This window comes from Chelonoidis abingdonii, chromosome 1 (genome assembly GCF_003597395.2).
Source record: "Chelonoidis abingdonii isolate Lonesome George chromosome 1, CheloAbing_2.0, whole genome shotgun sequence".
Taxonomy (NCBI): Eukaryota; Metazoa; Chordata; order Testudines; family Testudinidae; genus Chelonoidis; species Chelonoidis abingdonii.
Window position 1 is genome coordinate 336,772,131 of NC_133769.1, and position 22,730 is coordinate 336,794,860.

Genomic DNA, 22,730 nt, shown 5'->3' on the forward strand with positions numbered 1-22,730 from the left:
AAAAATATATATTAAAAATAAAAATGAAATAAAAATTTAAAAAAGATAAAAAAATAATAATAAAATAAAAATAAAAAATAAAAGAAAAAAAGAGTACCCCAACCACCACATAAAAAAAATAAAACCAAAAAAAAAAAAGAAAAAAAAAAAAACCAAAAACAATAAACGATGAAAAAAAAAAATTCAATAAACAAAAAAAAAATTAAAAACAATAAAAAAAACAAAAATAATAAATAACCCAAATCAAAAGCTACTGGGACCAGCAATCTGAACTCGAATATTGGCAGTGGCCAAGGTAAACAGAAAAAACCCCATCAGAAATTTAGATTATTCATTTTCCTGTATATTGCCAGGTTTAGGAGCTCTTGATACAGCTAACGAAGGTGTTAAAGAATTAATGGTGCGCGATGCCAAAAGTCCCCAATCCAAAAAGACAACTACCAGCAGGACCGTACGGGAGATACTGGATCTGGCATCGCTGTTTAATGGAGGGGACACTATCATTTCTATACAAAGCATCCGTTACAGAAAGACAGAAATGCCAAAGCGTTTAGAAAAAAAAGATCCAGCCTACAACGATGTCGTGGTAAGACAAGCGTTTACAACCGAAGCCAGAGACTCAAATGGACGCTTCCATGCGAGGCGAGATAATTAAGAGGGGAAAATATAAGGTATAGGACTCCAGCTATCCCCACAGTCCCCGAAACGTCATTGTGCGATTCTTGTGCTAGCAAAGCATCCAATGCCTGTAGGTCAAAAACACATTGTCCAGGCATAGTTTAACAAGGGTAAAGCTCGTCAATTTAACACCCCACCCAACCCCGCGTATGAAAGAAAAGGAGAAAGAAATTGTTTCTTCTATTCTTTATCAGTGTAGCCCTATGTCATGCTGAATGTCATAGTAGACGCCGATGCTGCCAGCAGTTCAAGAAGCAGTATCCATCCATCATCCCATCCCCAGCTGGCAAACGGATAATCCAGTTTGACTGAGATCCCGCTCTCTTGTCACCAAAATCAAGGCACAGTGAGAGTACAATGATTCCCTGCTGGCTTGAGTTAGCGCACTGAAGGAATAAAATAGGATATGGACTCCGATACGATTTCCCAGATAAGAGTGGTACAGAACAGCTATGGTAATGCGTCTTCATCTAAGCCCTGGGGACTGAGCTTCTATACAGCTCCCTGCCATCCTTGTGTAAAGAAAAGCATGATACTAGTAACTACCTGGACATATTATACATACAGCAGACAGGCATGCTGGCTCCTCACTCCTGCCACCGCTTAATGTCTGCCTGGCTGTCATAAGCAGGCATGGGAGGCTGCCTCCACACTCATTTTATAATTCACTAAAATCTCACTGTTTTAAAAAAAAACCAAAAAAAATACGAACAAACCAATAAAATATTATTACCCATAGACCTCTTTATAAACTAATCCATGAGCACCAATGGGGGAGGACCAGCTGCCACCGGGATGCCCGGAGGTAATGGTAAAGCAGGATGCAACGGATGGGAAGTTATTGCAGTGGCACCCCTAGATGTAAATGCATGTAGCTGCAATCATTCTTTCTGCGGGATCTGCACGGCGAAGCACCTGGCGCTCTGAAAACTGGTTCTCTAGTAAAAGTACACTATAAGCCCCCTTTCTAGGCAGACTGTAATTTTATAGAAACAAAAATGAAGAAGGGATTGACTCGAAGGGGAGTCATATCCAGTTATTTGGACTTTATAGATGTCCAAAACCGGCCCTGATTCAAAAAGCCAGGAGGACCATGCATATGCAGCAAGACAGAATACAAGAAGGGACAGCATAATCATCATTGCACAATTTACTCCGGCAGACGCGTACAGACATGATTTAAATAACCCCGTCTCTCTATATGCAAAGGCAATGAATCTGCTGTGTAAGCCTGAATGTATCGCCATTCTGTCTGCGGCATCCAGACATTACTGTGACTGTTTAAAAAAAAAAAAGAAGCTAGAATGAGCTCTATGCACACTAACTCTAATCTGATATGGTAATACCGATTTTAGCGCTACTCCTATCATTGGGGAGGAGTACAGAAACCGATTTAAAGAGCCCTTTATATCAATATAAAGGGCCTCGTAGTGTGGATGGGTACAGCGTTAAATTGGTTTAATGCTGCTAAAATCGTTTTAACGCGTAGTGTAGACCAGGCCTGAGACTTAAGCTCCTAAAAGCTTTATGTCACTTTCAAAAATGAGTGAGGCTCCTAAGTCAGTTAGGCATTGAAACACTTAGCAAAGCAACACTTAAATACATTTAAAAATTTGGCCCCATGTCTATGACTTGTAGAAACAGGACTCTGCCCTCTGGCAACTAAAGCAGATAGAACTCACCTTGACAAGTTGCCTCCTCTCTTTTCCATCTGATCCTATACAATCTATTATTTTAGGCAGATTTAGGCCTCCTGCTAAGCGAAACTCTGGCTTGAATGATCTTATTGTCACTAAATTTTCATATTTCCCTGTAGGGTCCACCTGAAATTATAATTAAAAATTACTACAAAATATCATATTCATTAAAGTGAGGAAAAATGTTTCATTATCTATAAACCCGAAGCTTTGCAAATTTCATTAGCAGACTTTAAACGATGAAAGACTGTTATGATAGGAGATCTCTAGTTTCCAAGTTCAAGAGGTTTATTAATCATACTAGCACTAAAAATAAGCATATAAAAACCTAATGAAACAATATCTATATTAAGAGATGAATATACAATATCAGAAAAATATACCAAAATCTATTGAAAAATATCCAAATATGTAAACATGTACTCATAAACACATACATAAATGCAACAAAGGTAGAGGAAGAGGGCATTTAAAGCAAAGGAAAAAAAAGCAAAAGACAACACACCGTGACTTCCATTGAGAAGAAATGGATGGATATTAAGTTGTTAATATATCTCAACTTTATTCACCTTAATTTCCATGGTGGGAACAACAACATCCTCCAAGTTCTTTAGTTTAGTAATAGGCTGGCCAGCAGGAATACTTATGCCTTCTGCAGTTAAAATCAATGCATTATTTTAAATCAACAACTGCAGTTCACAATTATCAGTTTACCCTTGTTTTCCCCCAAAAGGTTGCTCAGTCTGGGTCCTGAACCCAAGATCTGAATGAGGAAAAGGGCAGCGACTGCCATAAGCACTCCTTGGGCCCTTTCATCTAGGGAGCCAAACTGAGGTAATAAAAACAATTCTCTCACAGTCAAGAGCAATGGAAGCTCCCTAAAAGTAGTGGCCAAACTGTGGCCCCACCCCGCAAGTCACCTCTTCCCCCCGAGCTGTCACCCTTGCACTGCCCCTTCTGCCCAAGCCTCCATGCTCATACCGCCTTGCCCCCTTGAGGCCCCACCCCTTCTCCCGATGCCCCACCCTGCCCCTTCCCCGAGACCCCACCCTCATACCGTCACTTCTGCACTACCCGTCCCCACAACATCCCAGCCTCCACTCCTTCCTCTCTGCCCCCTCCCCGCTGTTGCTCGCCCTTACAGCCAGTAAAAAGTCCCTTCCTGCAGCGCTGGCTGTACACTTGGTCCGCTACGGGTGTAGCGAATCCAGCGCTGCTCATGCAGCGCTGCTCATCAGGTGTGGACACTCACCAGCGCTGTTATTGGCCTCCAGGGTATTAGGAGGTATCCCACAATTCCTGTATACAACAAACCGGAAGGTACTCCCCGGAGCTACTTATCTAAAAAACAAACACAGCTGCTCTTTGCTGCAGCGAGCGAGAGCCGTGGCTTTGGAATGTCACAGCTGTTTGCTTAGGAAACAAACAGCACGGCCGGTGGGGGAGGGAGGGAGTCCCGTCTGAGAAGGCTTATCTGAGTCTGAAGCCTTTTTACATTTAAGAGTGAATGAGAGAGGGGTGGGGAAATGGCCCAAAAATTTGCAAAGGCAGGGAGCTGTCACACAGTGTCTGCTCCCAAAATCCACTCTCTCTGTCTCCTGCCAATGCTCCCTGTCACACTCCACCCCACCCCCCTCTTTTGAAAAAGCACGTTGCAGCCCCACTTGAACGCTGGATAGCCTGCCCACAATGCACCACTCCACAGCGCTGCAAATCTGTTAAATTGGCCACACTGCAGCGCTGGTCGCTGTCAGTGTGGCCACACTGCAGCGCTGGCCCTACACAGCTGTACGACCACAGCTGTAACTACCAGCGCTGCAAAAATATAAGTGTAGCCATGCCCTCAGTGACTGCCCCAAGATAAGGGAATGGTAGGGCTGGGAATAAAGCTAAGTAATTGTGGCTCTAAATACCCTCCCTAATTGCTGACCAACAAGTCCTCTTTTCCGATACTTACTTCTTTGAGATTTCCATGGAGAGGCATCCAGATTTGCTAATGTGATGTACGCATCACAAAGTGCCTCTACACCTCTAACCATCTGAGGTCTCCCATTCTTTATGTTGTTAATTATGTTGCTGGCAGCCTCCATTCGATCCTATAGAACAAAACAAACAAACAAAAAACCCCACACAAACACATTTTGCAAGTTACTCTTTGCCAGGTCAAAGATGCACAGTATATTGCCATCAGGTAGAATTGAACTATCCTGTGAAAACTGAATACCCTCTGCAATACAAACCTGGATTCATATAAATGCTAATTCAGTGTTTTCCAACCTGTGGTGGGAAGGACAGTGAATTATTTGTGGGGGTGGATATGTCCAAACAAAGTGGAGGAGTGAGGCTGAGAAAGCTGCAGGACACTAGATCTACCCTCCATCCTCCTGCAAACATGGGGCAAATAAAGGGGTTGGTGGCTCTTGGAAATCCACCCACCATCCCCTTTCCTGCTTCAGCTATTGTCCCTAATGTAGTTGGCTGGGGGAGCAGCTCACATGTACAAGGCTGAAGGCTCAAGCAGCTTGCCTGCCCAAGCTTCCCTTCTCTGCGCTCCCAACTTTGTGGCACTTTGCTCAACTGAGCACACCAATGGAAGCCCTAATCCACAGCTACATATAGCCTACTGTTGAGTTGGGGAAAGGGACCAGAACTATCAAAGAGGAGAGAAGCCAGCTATAAATATGGAAAAAAGATAAAGGAACCCCCCTCCCCCTGCACGAAAAGACAACAAGAAATGGACAGGAAAAATGACAGAAGCCAGAAACGATGAGAGGACAACAGTGTGAGGGGACAATGAAAGTGCCCAAGGAGTGCCAAAGAGGGGCTCCAATAATGAAAGGTTGGGAAAATCATCATAATCATAGCAATGATAATCATCAATCAATCAAGCTAATTTAAAAAAGAAGCCATGATACAATGTTACAAGTCATTACGGTTTATAGCATAACATAATTTCTTTCTCAGAAAAAAAGAGTAAAGATAAAGATATTAGAACCATGTTGCACAAACCAAAATACTTTTATCTTACAGATTTACATTAAACACTCACTTAAGATTAAAACAGAAATCTTTGGTCATTATCAACTTCTCGCTTATAAACCCACTCAAGCCCTTGATGCAACTAAAATATCTTTACAATATCTCACAGGGTGAAAAATCTAAAAATAAATATCCTTTATGATACTCTGAACTGAGGGACCACTGGGCGCAGGAAATGTGAGGATTTTTTTTTTTCCTGAAACTACCGTAATAACTGATTTGAATAACAACTGTTAAGACTGGTAAGTCCACTATGTCCGTAATTACAAGTTTTGATTTTAAAAATGAATATTTAATTTTTCCCCATTCTTCCTCATCCCACCAAAAAATTCAAGTAAATGAAACTGCACTATAATATCCTTTTAAAATCAATTAACTTTCTGACATTACGATACTAAATGTGATTCATAACCCAGAACTATATGATTCATAAATAAAATTCAGTTTGAGTACCATATCGAGCTGGGAGATTTCTTTCGGTACATTTTTTGTTAGTCTGTTTCTTCTTGTTGCCTCTGGTTTTGCCAAGAGTTCATCCTTGTTGGCATTTGCCAAAGCCAATACTATAAACAAAGTATGATGTGGATGATCCAGTGAAATTCTAGATATTAGCTGTCAAGAAATATAACAAGTCAGTTATTAAAGATATAATAAAAATTAAAATGACTTACAAATCAGAGCAGTAAACTAGGATTTTAAACTAAGAAGCAAATGTGCAATAAAACACTATTCAACTCTTTCATATTATAATCAACACAGAAAGGACTGCATTTTTTACCTTTCATGGTCCTTTACAGAAAAAAATAAAGTAACAGCATAGCTAAGTCTGTATTTTGACGTCCGTACTATATAAAGTATGTTCTTAATACAATGGTCTGACTATTCTAAGAAGATTCCTAAATCAGTGAAGAGAATTGGCAGAACAAAAAACAAGTTTTACATTTCAAGTTTGCTACATCTCATTCTGTAATGGAATAGTTTAGGCTAAATGACTCAGTTAAGATAGAATTGTGCCAAGGAAGATGCATGTTCTGTTGAGGAGTTTTAAACTAAGTAAGATGCATCTCTGTACCATTAATCTAATCACAATACTCATGATTTAGTATTAATTACTTTATTTAAAACTTCATGAAATCCTGGACAGCCCATGATCTTGGTTCCCATTCGAGCAGCCAGCTGGTACATCAGAGGCAAAAACTTGTATGATGGAATCTTTTCTGCAATTGTCTGTTGAAAAAGAAATCAGATGTAAAGCACCAATGCACATAAAAGAGATCACAAACACAAATCAGTAGATAGGCACCAGTGGATTTATACTGATATTTAAAATATATTTTAAAAATATTTATTGGCTGCCCAAGTGGCAGCATGCTGCACACCACTTCCTCATTAGTCGCTCACTGGGTGCCACTGCTTGCAGCTTGTTCAGAATGCAGCAGCACAACTGTGAATGGGTTTGAGCTATTAGGATCATACTCAGCCAGCTTTGCTATTAAGTAGCAAATTCAGTTTAAATTAGCCTTACTGGTTTATAAAACTCTGAGTGGGGACTGACCCTGATTATATGAAAGACCTTTATCGAGTCACTGCCTGATGGCTTTTTATTAATATCATCAAAAGTACTATTATTGTTATTTTATTACAGCAGTGCTTAGATGCCTCAATTAAGATTGAGGCCCCACTGTTCTGGGTATTATACAAACAGATGGTAAGACAGTTCCCAACCAGGAAACCTCACGGTATAATATAAAACTAGAAACAACATGAGTGTATTAAAAACATATGAAGGAAAGAAAGGAGGACAAGGATGCCTGTGAAAAGAACACATGATTACATAGACTTATTCAATTGTTCCAAGTAATTCTGATTTTATAAAATTAATTGTAAGACAGAGAAAAGAAATAAGCAAGGTATCAGCCATCACTATTGGCAATGTATTTAACCCTTACCACTTAGCAATTTCCTTCAGGTATCATGGCATAACACAGCAAAGAATGAGAAGGGAAGGGTAAAAGGTACAGGAAAGACAAGGGTACAACAGTGAAAGACCATAAGATATGCTTAAAGTTATGGACACTTTTGCTAACTTTTGTTATTAAAAATGTAGAGGACAGAAACAGAAAAGAGGACCACAGTTAATGATGGAGGGTGATTAAATGAGTAGTACAAAAAGTGAGTTTTGAGGAAAGACTGAAGAAGGCTGGTACACAGGGTCATGTGCTAGACTCCAGGCATATGGGCACCTTGAGAAAGTGCGTAGAGTAGCTAATGGAAGGAGGCACATGCAGAAAGCAAAAAAGGGAGCTGTTTTAGAAGAGTGCAGTGCGGGAGACAGTGATTAAGATACAAATGAGAGGCAAGAGGTGGACACACTGGCAGAACTGTGTAAGTCCTAGCATGTGAGAATGAGGAATCTGAATTTGATTTTCATGTAGAATTAGAAGGATAAGAAAAAAGTAAGAGCAGAAACTTACCTTCATCTTTTCATTGACGTCAGAAACTCCAGAGTTCTCAAGCCAGAGGGAGCAGAGGCGGAAGATCCACATATCATGCTCTTCTCCACTAAGTAAGCAACTGATGTAGTTCTCTACCGCTTTGCACAAGAAACGTTCACAATCCTCACTCAGTGCATGAATTGCACATTCATCAAGTTCAAGCTCCCGCTGAACCTTCACTGTGTATCTATGAATGGACATTAACCATCTGTTAAAACACTGATGGGAAGGCAGGCTGGAGTTCTCTCACCTACAACTTTAAGCAATTTTCCAGCATTTTATACTTGCTTTTGTACCAGCAAAGAAAATAAAGCAATCCTTAGATCAAATACCCTCACTGTCCTCTTCTTTTGGGTACACTGGGCACCCCTGTTCTGTGATTAAAACACACTGAAAACCTAGTCCCATTTTTTCTAATGACTGGACCTGAAAACACCAACGTAAAAGTGAATTTCTGGGAACGGAAAGAAGCATGAAGACTTGAAGCCACCTCCTACAGAAACTAGAGAACCACTAAAGCTTAGAGTTTTCCCTCACTTTCCCTTCCTCCTACTAAGGCTGTAAGAAAAATAGTCAGATGAACTGTAAGATTCCATCAGCTCTACTGCATGTGCAAACCCCAAATCTGGTTACACTTTTCTCTCCACTCTGATGCAGTATGCCAATTAGCTATAGTTATCTCCCCTCAGTCTGGACACCCACCTGTTCGTCTGAACCCTGTGCTCCTTGAGGAGGCCAATTTCCTCCTTGGCCTTCTTCAGCAGAGCTTGCTTGTTTTCAAACTCCGAGGATTTCATGTAGTTCTTAATTCTTTGGTACTGAATATCAGAGAAACGAGCCAAAGAAAGGAAAGCCTTCATCTTTCCATTCTTTAGCTCATCACTGCTGTCTCCACTGTGGCTCCCAGCAATTTCCACTGCCTAAGAGGAAAGTTACAAATGCAGAAATGATAAGACTGATGATCATGTTCGCACAATACCTATAGCTAACGCCTATTCTCATACTGCTTGATTAAACAATTATTATTATTTATTGTTTGTATATACTGGCAGATGCACATACAAAATAAAACCAACTGTGTTCAAGTATTTTTTTTCCTAAGTGAATTTAATCCTCAGAAAGAATTTGGATTTTTCAGCACTAGCAGCTGATGCCAGTTTTAACGACAGAACCTAATGGAAGTCCTCCAACACTTATTATGTATTACTTATATAACAACATAGTTGTACATGGTGCTTTGCAGTACAGATACAGAAAGATTCTCTGCCATGAAGAGCTTACAGTCTAAGAAAGGCAGTCTAACAAACACAAACACAAAATAGGAGAGAGGCTGGAGTTACAAGTAAAACTGAAATGGTGGTGAAGGTATTTGGAGAGTATCAGAAAAGTCAGAAGGGATAATGACAAACACAAATTAGCGGGTGCAATGAAGTGAATGGCAAGCAATACTGGGAGCAATGAGCCGGCTGCAGAGGGAATACAAGATGAGAGATCAGTGAGAGTGGAGACCATACTGAAGGTAAGATCAAGGGAGTAATCCCTACACTGAGTGGAGGAGTACAAAAGTCATATCATTGTACCTCCAAACAGGCTATTAAATCTAAGTTTTAATGCGGACTCTATAAAATCATTAATAAAAACATTTTTTGTGTCTGAGATGCTATTTTAGAATATACTGAAAATGAATAGTGTCAATATGGAAAAAATGAATGCTGCATTGTAAAATTTACTTTGACATTTTTACAAGGAATTATATACAGAAGAATCTATTTAGCTGTATGTTTTGAAGAACCACCCTACCTTTTCTAAGTATTTCTGCATGATAACTGTAGGGTTTTCCAAACATGTTTCTGCTAACCAGTTTCCACATAACCTCAGACACTCTGTGTATATCAGTCTTAGGCTCGGATCATTCTCAACCTTTGGAGAAGCACATATCTAGAAAAAAGATCAGACTTCAAATCAAAAATAAATTTCCATATAAGATGATCAACCTATAAAACCCTTTTTCCCCATCTAAATAAAATAAATTAAATTAATTAGGCCCGATGTCAAGATTACATATTGACACACACCTGAAACCAATTTGTATCCAATTTCTTGATCATCTCCTTGAGAATATTCAGTGCTAGACTTTCTTCTTTTTTAGCCCAGAAAACCTGAGCTTCCTCCAGTTGCCACTCAGAGACTACACACATAGGTGGATTGTATTGTTTGATCTGAAACATTGCTCTCTCAGGAAGCTAAAATAGAAAAACTAAATTGTCAATTATATTTATAAGTAATGGACATACATTTCATAACAGGCTCTCTGACACCATCAGTACTTTGCTTTATTTCTTTAAGATATCCCTCTTCTGCCTGCTTAGTGTCAAGAACTGTTTTGGTGAGAAGGAGGCAAGGTCTTTTTACGTGTTAGAGCATAGGCATAGGCTACTCTATCATTCTGATAACCAAAAAGTTTCAAAGTATAGATTACTGAACTGAGCTTCACAAAACATTAAAATGACGTATTAACATTTAACACTGCAATTACCATGATGTAATAAAACAATATAGGACAGTAATCTGGCTTATATTCATAACCAAAAAACTGTTAAAAAAGAGGTTCAAAATGTGTTTTAATGGAGGCCAGCTAATACCCCAAAACAATATTATCTTTTTGTTACAAACATTCTACACAATTTAAAAAACCCAGATGTTAGAATGCCAGTAAAGAACAGTTAAGTAAGCCAGCCCATTCCTGACTAACATATAATCCCTCAGCACTACTCACTTTATCCAGATAAACACAGTCCCCTCAACTTTCCCTCTAAAATTTGCAAACATATGCAAATCAATATAACAAATTACCAAATTAATGGAAATTGATCACTTGACTAGAAAATGTGGTTTTACAATCTCTTAGTAGTTTGCATATACACCTCTACCCCGATATAATGCAATCCTCAGGAGACAAAAAAATCTCACCGCGTTATAGGTGAGACCGCGTTATATCAAACTTGCTTTACCCCCACGTCCCCCGTTCCCTGACCGCCCCCTCCAGAGACCCCCGTCCCTAATCACACCCAGGACCCCACCCCCTACCCAACTCCCCTGCCCCTTACCAACCCCCCCAGCCATATAGCGATGGCTCTCTTAGCCATTTTGGAGATGCTAAAGGCTTGTCTACACTACAAAATTGGCTCACAACTTAGGTCGACCTATAGCCATCATAGCAATTAAATCGGCTGTTTGGTGTCCATACTGCCCTCCTCCTGCCAGGAGTGCACATCCTCATCAGGAGCGCTTGCATAAACTGAAGTGGGGCATTGTGGAGCACTGATAACTGGAGTTTGGGGCACTGACAGCTGCAGGACTCACATTTCATCTGCTGTTGGCCAGCTGGGGCTTACAAAGGAAGCCTCTCACCCTGGGACTGACAGCTGGAGCCAGAGACAAAAAGTGAAATAATAGCAGCCATTAAACTGACAAGAATGTCAATTTCACTGCTAGTAGGCTCCCTGCTGTGAAACTGAGCCCTGAGCTGGGCTCACAGCTCGGGATGTCAGCCCTGGGGCCAGGGGTGGCTCCAGGCACCAGCGTAGCAAGCATGTGCTTGGGGCAGCAAGCTGCGAGGGGGCAGCCTGCTGGTCACTGTGAGGCGGCAGGCAGGCGGCTTTCGGTGGCACGCCTGCGGGAGGTCTCCTGGTCCTGCAGCTTCGGCAGCAATTAGGCGGCGGGGACGCCAAATCCACATGACCAGCAGACTGCCCACAAGCGTGCCGCTGAAAGCGGCCTGCCTGCTGTGCTTAGGGAGGCAAAAAACATAGAGCTGCCCCTGCCTGGGGCGAGGATGGGCTCTGTCTATGAGCCCTGGGGTTGGTTGTTAGTGCTGAGGAAACGGGGGCTCCAGCTGTCAGCCCTACATGGAGCTGACAGCCAACAGAAAACATAAGTAACACAGTGTCTACATGGACACTGTGTTGCCCTAACTACATCGCTCTAATCGTTACGCATTTCTCAGAGGTGGAGTTATTAAGTTGAGGTAGTGGGCGACCTACCGCGGCACAAGCACAACTGTAACATAGATACTGGCAGAGCTAGGTTGACGTAAACTGCCTTACACTGACCTGACTCTGTAGTGTACGCTAGGCCTTAGTGAAATCATGGCACCAGTGAAGTCAACAGAAACTTTGCATTTGACTTTAATTGGTCAGGATTTCACCCACTATTTGCCAAAAAGCTTAGAAACATTCTTAAACCAACTTCTAGAAAAATTTTAAAACACCCTAAACTTTATAATTTCACATGCCATGTCTCATTCCACAGTTGATATTTTCTAGGATTGGTTTTATTTCAAGGAAGTTAAGAAGATATAAAAAGTATTGCAGCATCATAATTCTGGGTCAGAGCTGTTAACCAAGCTCCATATGCACAAAATTTATTACTGGTGCTCATATGGTAGCCAGAAATAGCCCAGGTTGCCTTTCGCATCCTACACTGAGTTTTTAGGACAGGCAGATGTAACCAAAAATTGAACATATTTCATTTAAAAGTCATTGGAATAAAAAAACTGGAATTCTACAAGGTAATTCATGGAGATTGACTTTTCAGTAAATAATGGCACTTTAAGTGTATATACACTGGAACATGACACCAAGATGCTGATGTTGAGGAATTCTTTTCTGCAAGTCTACCCTGGAATGCTGGGAGACTATGGTGTGATGATGAGGTTTTACATCTACCCAGTATACCAAATTGGAGTTACAAAGTTGTAGAAACATCATTTACACATAAAAATTCCAGTTTTATAACATATACTGCATGAAAAGGCATGTAATTATGAACAATGATGTGAAGATATGCTTGCAGCATTCATAAAATATTATGCAGGCTGACTCTAGACAAACAATTCAATGAATAAACTTAGATGGAGTGCACAAATTTTAGTGAAAAAGTTCCTCATTAACTGGAGAAGCCAGTGTTTTTCAGACTGATTCTTGCTGGATCTAGTTACCTGGGTGTTTTTGGCAGTTCGTGCCAATTTGGACAGTTCCACTAGATGTTTGGTGAGAATGTCTTTAATGCATTCTCTTTTGGAATTCTCACTTTCCTTCTCAAGAAGGATCTCCAGAATTACAGTGCGTAGGGCCATGATAGGCTCCTGGAAACCAAAATCACTGTCCTTAAGAAGCTGGGACTGTCTCTGCCACTTCAGATAAACGTCATTCAGCTGCTTGTTAGTAACAGATCTGAAATCACAGACATTAAGGAAGGAAAAGGAAAAAAGAGCTATTACTTCTGACCAAATATTAATGAAATCTGAGACGCGAAAGAGCTTATTTTATAAATCTCAGGACTATAAAACAATTGAAGTCAGTAGTTCACAATACATGGTCCAGAAAGCAAAAATAGTTCATGAAACCCTTCCTGCTCACGCGCAGAACAAACATCTTGAAAAGCAAAAAAGTGGAAGGTAGGGATTATAAAAGGATTTGTAACTTTTATAAGAAGTTATGCAAAACAGCTGATTTAAAGCAAACCCAGGTTTGTGAGAGGAACATCTGAGAGGCACGACAATTCTAGTGTACATGTTCTTGAATACTGTTTCAATTTAATTTGCTAAATTCTAGTATATGATAAGGCTGATGAAAAAAGCTGGCAAATGGAATGATAATCATGTATCTACATGTACATGCTGCATGACAGAATAAGGGTATAGCTATACGTGGAGCTGTGGGTATGATTTCCAGCTTGAGCAGACACACTCTCACTAGCTCTCATCAAGTTAGCATGCGAAAAATAGAATATGGCTTTAGCAGCACAAGCTCCAGGATGGTGTGTTTTATATGGCCCATATTTTTATTATACTGCATGCCATTCAGATGTACTCTTCAGCTATGGCTGTTTTATCTTGTTAGAGTATAAGCTCTTTGGGGAAAGTACTGTATTTTTTTTGTGTTTGTACAGCACCTAGCACATTGTGCGAGCTACCAGAACAAATAATAAATACTACTAAATCATTAATGAATATTAGTCCTGAGAATGTTTACGATAAACAAAAATAAAGACAGTCTATGCCCTGAAGAACTAACAGGTTAGAAGGTAAATAGAAAACAGGATGCACTGGGAAATCCAGACGAGTCCAGTATAGTGGATTTTCATAATACCACCATTCTTTTCCTGTTTTTATAAGAAGGAAAATATTCATAGAAAAAGGCCTTTATTTATAACCAGAGAACCTGTGAAATTACTTGTAAAGATGGTATCTATAACGAATATTTGTTAAAGGAAGACAACAGAGGGACTAGCCTCCAGTTACAGGTTGCTTAGAAATAGCCGAGAGATACAAGAACAACATCAAACTCATGGCTAGAACTGGAAGGGGAATCTAACATGAAGGAATAAAATACCTGGAGAAAAGCTGTCCTATGTTTTCCAACTCTCCAATGGTCTGTAATCTGCAGAGCGTGGGATACAATGAAAACACAGACTCAAGACTGCCTTTGCATAGCTCCTCTACTTCGCTCACCCTAGGGATACAATACAGCAATGCTAAATACTTTTCTCTATTGACAATATAGTTTCCATGTACAGAACAGATATAAAATATAAACTATATTGCACCAACACATACTTTGTATTTCAGTTAAGTAAGAATTTTACATTATTATTAAAATCTAAAATTCAAGGTTTCTCCCTTAAGAATCTAAACGAAAGGCTATCAGGTTTACTGTCCCATAGCCTATATGGCATTCAGTTTAAATGGACTATTCTGAAGTCACTTTCTTGTTTATTAACAGGAAAGGGATGTACGCTAATGGAAGGTGATCTCTCCATACAAAGTAACCCTATTTAAAAAAAAAAAAAAATTGTCCGCCTTCTTGTTGCTCCCTTGAAAACTGCTGGTACTTTGGTGTAACAGGACCTGTAGAGACAAGGACTTGTTATGGTATAAAATGCCAGTAGTTTGTCTCTTCCTCCTTAGTTTGAAGATTAAGGCTTTTAATATCTATCATTATTGTTCAGCATGTGCAGCCTTGCAAACAGGTTGTTAAAATATCTCTACCAAAAAGATTTTATATATGTATATATATGCTGTTTATGGGCACACAAGCCACTTCACAAATTTAAAACAAAATTAATTCTGGCCTTGCATCAGGCATGCACGTCCTATTAACACTAACATGACTAGCATAGGCATGAAAGGGATAATTCAAAATCTATAAGTTACAGCTTAAATATCAGTTTGATTTTGTTTGTGTAATACTTTGCTACAGCTGCGCAAACACAGCAAGATCTTACACACAGCTTATTCATAGGCATTTGCTTTTTACCTGGCATCTTTCAGGCCTTCATGGAAAGCAGAGAATTCTCTGTCTCTTAAAGACTGCAGAGCATCATACAATGATTCATGGTAGCCTGATCTTCCCATCTCATCTCTTTAAAAAAAAGATTAATACCAGCAAAATTATATTTATACCTAAGGTCATCAATGCTCTTTATGACTGTAAACTACAGCATTAACACTCTCTTTGATACTGTACATTTAAGTCATTTTGGTGGTGTCTTCATATGACACACAAAATAACCTAGGTGAATAAAGAGTATAGTCAGAAATTTTTCAGTGGTTAGGCAAAGTTGCCTAAAAAATAAAAAGCAACCCTGTAACACAATACATTCCTGTAAACCTAAGTTATTGATTTCAAGTACACGAAATAAAAAGGCAGTGAGAAATTATTAAAATTGTATTTTATACATGGAGTCAAAATTTCAAATTACATTAAAACATATGTAATTATTCCAAAAACTATCATACAATAAATCTACAATTTTAACCTAAACAACAAAACGCATGTAAAGGTTCTTGTATTGTCTGACTGTTATCTAATGTGTACTATCAGTATTGTATTAAAAGCAATTCTGGATCTGAACCACTTTCCCGGGGCAGTGTCATCTGCCACCAAGCATGTCCATGAGTTGCAGATAGTGGAACACCTTCCAGATATGGAGGGTAGCTGTGATATAAGCAGGAAAACCTGTTGAATAAGCAGTCACGGACAATCTGACAGCAGTACCAATAGTGCAGCAGATGGTGGTGCTGCCTCAGTAAAAGGCCAGTGATGCCTAAAGATGGTACTCAACATGGTGTATGTAAGCTGCCACCAAATAAGTCTGTAGTCAATGACATACTATAAGGGCACGCAATTGCCCCTCCAGAAGTAACTCTGGAAAGGCAGAGGAACGATGAGAGGGTCAGTGGCATTTGCTAGAAAAGGAACTCTGCATTCTCATTTGTCGTCCTACTTGTTGCAATTTTTGCACTGGTATGGCACATGGCTTACATGGATGAGAACGGGGGACTGGAACTGCATACACATTTTCCACTATTCACAGTGCAGGTTATTCAGCAATGCAACACTGACTCTGCAACCTCTGAATCCAAGTCATGTGGTGATGGTGACAGGCAGAGGATGCTGCTGGAGGTCCTTAGTCACAATCCTGCACACAGATCGTCACTCATCGCAGACTGTAGCAAATGCCATGATCATATCCTTCCTTGGTGTCAGAGCCATCCCACCTAGGGACTGCACTGCTCTCCTCAAATGGGGAAGGGGATGGAAAAAGATTCCTAATAAATTCTTGCTCCAACCACATTTGTCAGAGTGCCATGTCTTGACTGGTCATCCAGCTTTGCTATGGTCTAAATATAAGACAGACCCCCAAAAATTTTGCAGTTGGGAATGTTCACACTGTCTGTACTGGGCTATCTTGATTGTCACTTCAAAAGTTTTTTTCTTACTTAATTGGCCTCTCAGAGTTGGTAAGACAACTCCCACCTTTTCATGCTCTCTGTATGTGTATATATATCTCCTCAATATATGTTCCATTCTATGCATCTGAAGAAGTGGGCTATAGCCCACAAAAGCTTATGCTCACATAAATGTGTTAGTCTCTAAGGTGCCACAAGCACTCCTGTTCTTTTTGCGGATACAGACTAACACGGCTTCTACTCTGAAACCTCACAAAGTTGAGTCACTGCTGAAGGGTGTTAATGACAGACTTAACGCTCTTTTGCATCAGTCTTGCTAAAGGTTGTCATGCTTTTGTCATCAGTGCATACGCACTGACAATGATACACCTAGATGAGGACACGGACCCCTTTCTGGTCTCCACTGGCTTCAAAGAAGGTTGCGAGGTGGTTCCCATACTCTTTTCCATCCTTTTTTGGCCATGCTTATGGATGCATTTCATGACATAGACAAATGAGAATTTATCCAGTTCCCCACTGAAAGGAAGTTTTCAAGTTGCAACGCTGCCATGCTCACATGAAACTGGCAGATTTACCCATTAAGGAGCTATTATTTGCTGATGACTATGCATTGGTTGCTAACTTGATTGATGACATTCAATTTACACTTGATCACTTCAAATATGCAGTCAATCATTTTGGTTTCATAGTCCACCTAAAGAAAACTGAAATACCGTACCCAACATGTGCCAGGGGATACCCAATTATTAAGTTCACCAATGCATGTCTTCAGACAGTGGATAAGTTTTGCTACCTAGGGTGTATGCTGTCACACAATGCCACAACTGATGACGTTACCCATTTAACAGGCAAGGCCAACTCTGCATTTGATATGCTGTCTCACCACCTATGGAATGATAAGGGCATCAAAATAAGCACTAAACTAAATGTGTATTGGGCAGTTGTGCTTAGAATGCTTCTATATGGTTATCAGGTAAGGACACCATTTCGCCTTCACATTAGGAACCTTGATCATTTTCATATGTGCCATCTTCATTCTGTTTGCAGAGTCAAATGAGGATAAGATTCCCAATATAACAATTCTCAACCATTGTTGGATGTCTGGCATTTATATCATGCTTATTAAAGATCAGCTGGTCATCTCATTCACATGGCCAACTCAAGAATACCCAACACTATATTTTATGGTCAGTTAAAGCAAGGCACTCATTCTCATGGTGGCCAGTCCAAAAGACACACTGTAGTCAAATCTGAAGGCATGTCAAGTTGACCTCAGCAACTGGGAAGCAACAGCCTTATACGAGAGCAAGGTGGCAGCAGATTTGTCACGTCGCTGTTAACTACGCTGAAGCAAAGCGCATTAACAACTTAACAAAGCAATAACACAACAGCCTCCAATGGTCATGGACAATCTTCTCTGTTCCACATGTAACCAGGCTTGTGGTTCTTGCATTGGCCTGACCTCACACACAGGCTATAGTGTGCTGAATCCTTGCATGTTAACATTGACTCAAGACTCCACCTAAGCTCCTTCTAAGCTGTGCAGCTACCAACCAGTCTATCAAGTGCTGCGCACTACAGGTGCTCCTCCCTGCACTGCTCCTGCCCTCTGCCTTGGAGCCCCTGGCCACTTGCTCCTGGGACCCTCCTGCTAGCTGTGCGAGGGGAGGTGCTGATGTCAGGGTGTCCCCCTCCCCCTGCACTCCATCTCCACAGAGCTGGGGACGGGGGGGGACATGACAGGGTTCAGGAGTGGGATGGAGCTTGCTGGTGGCTGATGCTGTGTCTGAAGAAGCAGCCTTCAGACGGATGAATGCCAATCTACTTAAAGGGGCAGCACGTGTGTACCTCTCGCTCACACACGCACATACACACACAGTGAGCGTCTCTCTCTCTCTCTCACACACACAGTGTCTCGCTCTCTGTCACACACACACATGCATACACACAGTCATTCACAGTCACCTCCCAAAACATACTTCTATTATTATTATTTTTATTTCCTGCAGTTCACACATATTCTCTGCAATGTTATTCTTCTGAAGTGCTGTTATTTTAGTTTTTTGACTGGTCTGTGCATTTCATAATTTTATTTCTCTCTTACGGTGATTCTTTGAGTAGTGAGTCTAAAATGCCTAACCTGTCCTGGCTAGAGTAATTATCCCTATGGTAACTTAAAAAAAAAAAAAAAATTCTATCTAGGTTTCTGGTTTCTACTGGTGGCGCACATTACCTCGATATTGGTGCACATGACAAAATTAATTCCACACAAGGATAGAAAAATTAGAGGGAACTCCACCATTAATAGTTTTTTGCATTTAATTTCACTGATATTTAAAAAAAAAGGAGAAAAAGAAATGAGAACATAAGGCTAGAAGTCCTAAACTCTCACTCTCCTGCCAGTCCCTTTTCAACACGATTCCCTTTTCCTTAATTCTCGGCCACAAATTTTATTTCCAACCTTTTTTCTCTGCCCTTTATTCCCCCTCTCCTTGATCTTTGTCTATTCCCCTTCTTTCCAGCCCAAATATCACTTTCTCTACCTCCCATACTGGATCTGAAGAATCCTTTTATCTAGGTTATTATACCACACACATTACTGCAGCATTTTAGAACAGCTCACCTCTGCTACCTTCCCTATTCCAGGGCCAAGGGGAGCCTCAAATGAGTGAGAGCATCCTGACTGTAGCAGCTGGAAGAATGAGTGTCACATGGACTTCCATTAGACAGGAAACATGGGATGAGCAGCAGCCTCCACAAGTTGCTTTTAAGTGAGCACTGTTTTGATGTAACAGATGTGATAAAGTTCCTCCTCTACCTTGGTGGGTCCTGCGCTTACTGGCAGATTTGCTCACCTCAGTGATCTTCCCCACAGTCTGGGTCAACTTCTCCTGTGTCTGATCAGGAGTTGGGAGGTTTGGGGGGAACCCAGGCCCACCCTCTATTCCGGGTTCCAGCCCAGGGCCCTGTGAACTGCAGCTGTCTAAAGTGCCTGCTGGTACAGATGTATGACAGCTGCAATTCCCTGGGCTAATTCCCCATGGCCTCCTCCCAACACCTTCTTTATCCTCACCACAGGGTCTTTCTCCTGGTGCCTGATAATACCTGTACTCCTCAGTCTTCCAGCAATATGTCTTCTCACTCTCAGCTCCTCATACCTCTTGCTCACAGCTCCTCGCATGCACTCCACAAACTGAAGTGAGGTCCTTTTTAAACTCAGGTGCCCTGAAGCTCCTTTTTTAAATACCCAGGGAGCCGCTGATTAGCCTGGCCTTGGATGGCTGCAGGTCTTCTAATCGCCTGTTGCCTTGCCTTAATTGGTTCTAGCAGGTTCCTGATTACTCTAGTGCAGCCCCTGCTCTGGTCACTCAGGGAACAGAAAACTACTCATCCAGTGACCAGTATATTTGCCCTCTACCAGACTCCTGTACCCCACTGGTTTGGGTCTGTCACACAGAAGAGAGTACTGCAGCCAGAAGCATCTCTCTTTCAAATCCATCTCCACAGAAGAAGCTAGTGAGAAAGTTCCCCTCCTCCTGCTTGCAAAATATTGGTGCAAGGAGTCACTGAATGACTCAGTGATGTAATTTAAGCCTTCACCAAGATGGGAGGAGATCTAGTCCCTTTTCCCCCTAAAGGGAATATAGCCTTGCTCTCCTCATCAGAGACAAGGTATACACTACCCCGTGCCCAGTATATCATGTCACCCTTAGGCACTCACTATTCCTTATAAGGGAGTAGCCACAGAACCAAGTCAGACACTCTTTTCTTCAACTATTGATGAAGTCACTCTTAAGGCTCAAAGAGCAATCGTTTCATTCTCCTATAAATCAAAAATGGATGCAGGAAAGTATTTCCCTCACACTTAAAAAAAAGATTCATCTTGTGGTTGAGACTAAAAATGAAAAGGAGATTTAAAAAAAATTATCAGCAAATGAAAAGAGGAAATACAGCTATAACAGTACCATTTGCTAGACTGATACACATACAACAGAAACAGGGTTTTTACATGAAAGGGGATTGCGTTTTGTTTTTATTTCAATTGCGCAGTTAACGAAGATAAACAGTGCTGCACCATTTCTGCCCCACAGCAGTTATATCTTGAAGTTTTCCTTTTTCTCAAAAACAAATAGCATTGTTAGATTAAGGTTTAACAGACTAGAGCTGGAAAAGATAAACAGAGAAGTTGGCTTACTTAGCAGAAGAGATGTGGTCCCACTGCATGTTCCTCCAAGCTGCCTGGTAACGAATTTCCTTTAGTTCAGCACACGATTCTGTGTTTTCATATTCCAAGCCTTTTAAATAGGTGGAAAGAGTATGGCAAAGCCCAAAATTCTGCAAGGCCTACAATCAGTAAGATTTAAAAAAAAAAAAAAGGCAACATATCACTAGTCTGGGCAGCTTTTCGAATGGATTTGCTTATCCTTTTGTTATCAAAGTAAGATTTCCAGGTGTGGAACTACCATTATTTCTAACCTAAGAACTCTTAAGTGTAAAGCATTCACAAATAAAAAGGCTCCAGCCTAACCCACCCCCCAAAACATCCTCCACAGAACAAATCTTCTTGACACATGAGAAATGAACTGCCTGTGCAATTTTTTCATTCCTCAACTCTTGGGCAGTGGCACCACAGCAGATCACTGACTAAAGGGTCTTCTGCACTGGTGGCATGAAGGATTGCCAAGATTTTTCCCTAATTAAGCCTCAGTACTCCTGTGGAATTGGTAAAGGATCTTTCTATATATTTGGATCATTTAACCAAGTAATAAAATGCAGCTACTTCTGAAGAGGAACATGACAGATGTTCAATAGTGCACAGCAGTAGCAAATGGTTTTGGAGCAATAATGGAAGAATCTCAGATTAAACTGAAACTGCAGGAGGAAATTTAGATAGGCAGAAATTAGTCAGAATTTAGCCAAATATTTGGGGCGAACATCCCATGTGCCATAGTGTATTTAATGACCGTATGTAGACAAGACCTCAATTTTACTTTTTATCTGGAAGATGGTACCATCCAGCAAGACAGTGTACTGGAGGATTACTTCCATAGCAGTGGTTTTCAGCCTGTGGTCCACAGACTCTTGGAGGTCGACTGACTACGTCTAAGGGGTCCACAAAAGGTTGTCGTTGCCACAGAACATTGGTTTCCAACCTGTGGTCTGCAGACTATGCTTAAGATTTCCAAAGGAGTCTGCATCTCCATTTGAAATTTTTTAGGGGTCCTCAAATGAAAAAAGGTTGGAAGCCACTGCTCTGTAGTGATTCAGATGGCAGAGCACTAACAATACCACTACTTCCTGCAGCACCTGTGTTTTTAGGAGATCTTGATTTTGAGTAATGACTTAATTCTTCTTAGTTTGAAATATATGATGTGTGTCACAGCACAAGATGATATGGTTGCAGGCTTCCAAGATGAAAATACAATACAGCATCTCACATTAATAATACGCAGTGTGGTCATAGTTAAAGTGCTCCCATATGAAAATACATCAAAGACTAAAGCCCAGACTATTATATGAATAGAATACCAGAACAAAATCAAGTTCTGGTTTACTGAAGCAAGAATATGTCTGGTCACTAGAGGGCGTGATTCCTGTATTTATTTCCTACTAAAGGGGTGGATTACCTCTATTATTCCCGCCTGGCGAGTAGCTGGAGGGAGACTTGCTTCAAGGTCATATGTTACAAGGGCCTTCCCCCATATGGCCTCGTGCTCATATGTTCTTATCCTGTTACAAATAAAGAGTAGTTTTGAGATTTCAAATGCTTCATGAATAAAACTATGTTTTTATAAAAAATGAATAAATTGTACCTAGCTAATGGCTGTAACATTCTTCCTCCACCACAGCCATAGAGACTATCAGGCTCTCCTATACTTCTGTATATTTCCATGAGAAGGTCCTACGACATATCATCACAAAACAAAACATTTCATAAATTACTTTGGAACATATTCAATTATAGTATACATAAATATCTATATATATGCATTAGAAAATCATGTTCGAGATGGTTAACAATGCTTGACACATACATCCACTGAGATCAAAAGCAGAAATACTGAG

General features: G+C 40.6%; 1 protein-coding gene across 1 annotated transcript in view; it reads right to left on the bottom strand.

Moving 5' to 3' along the window:
• Positions 1-22,730, bottom strand: part of ATM (ATM serine/threonine kinase) — a 119,421-nt gene that overhangs the window by 22,864 nt on the left and 73,827 nt on the right. Inside the window, exons 40-54 of the mRNA XM_032790683.2 lie at positions 22,478-22,566; positions 22,292-22,394; positions 20,860-21,008; positions 15,229-15,333; positions 14,305-14,424; positions 12,909-13,143; positions 9,985-10,152; positions 9,710-9,829; positions 8,612-8,829; positions 7,889-8,096; positions 6,528-6,641; positions 5,868-6,026; positions 4,333-4,471; positions 2,945-3,027; positions 2,361-2,501 (exon numbers count right to left, since the gene is read on the bottom strand). Coding sequence (XP_032646574.1) covers positions 2,361-2,501; positions 2,945-3,027; positions 4,333-4,471; positions 5,868-6,026; positions 6,528-6,641; positions 7,889-8,096; positions 8,612-8,829; positions 9,710-9,829; positions 9,985-10,152; positions 12,909-13,143; positions 14,305-14,424; positions 15,229-15,333; positions 20,860-21,008; positions 22,292-22,394; positions 22,478-22,566 — 2,151 coding nt within the window. The remainder of the gene's footprint in view (positions 1-2,360; positions 2,502-2,944; positions 3,028-4,332; positions 4,472-5,867; positions 6,027-6,527; positions 6,642-7,888; positions 8,097-8,611; positions 8,830-9,709; positions 9,830-9,984; positions 10,153-12,908; positions 13,144-14,304; positions 14,425-15,228; positions 15,334-20,859; positions 21,009-22,291; positions 22,395-22,477; positions 22,567-22,730) is intronic.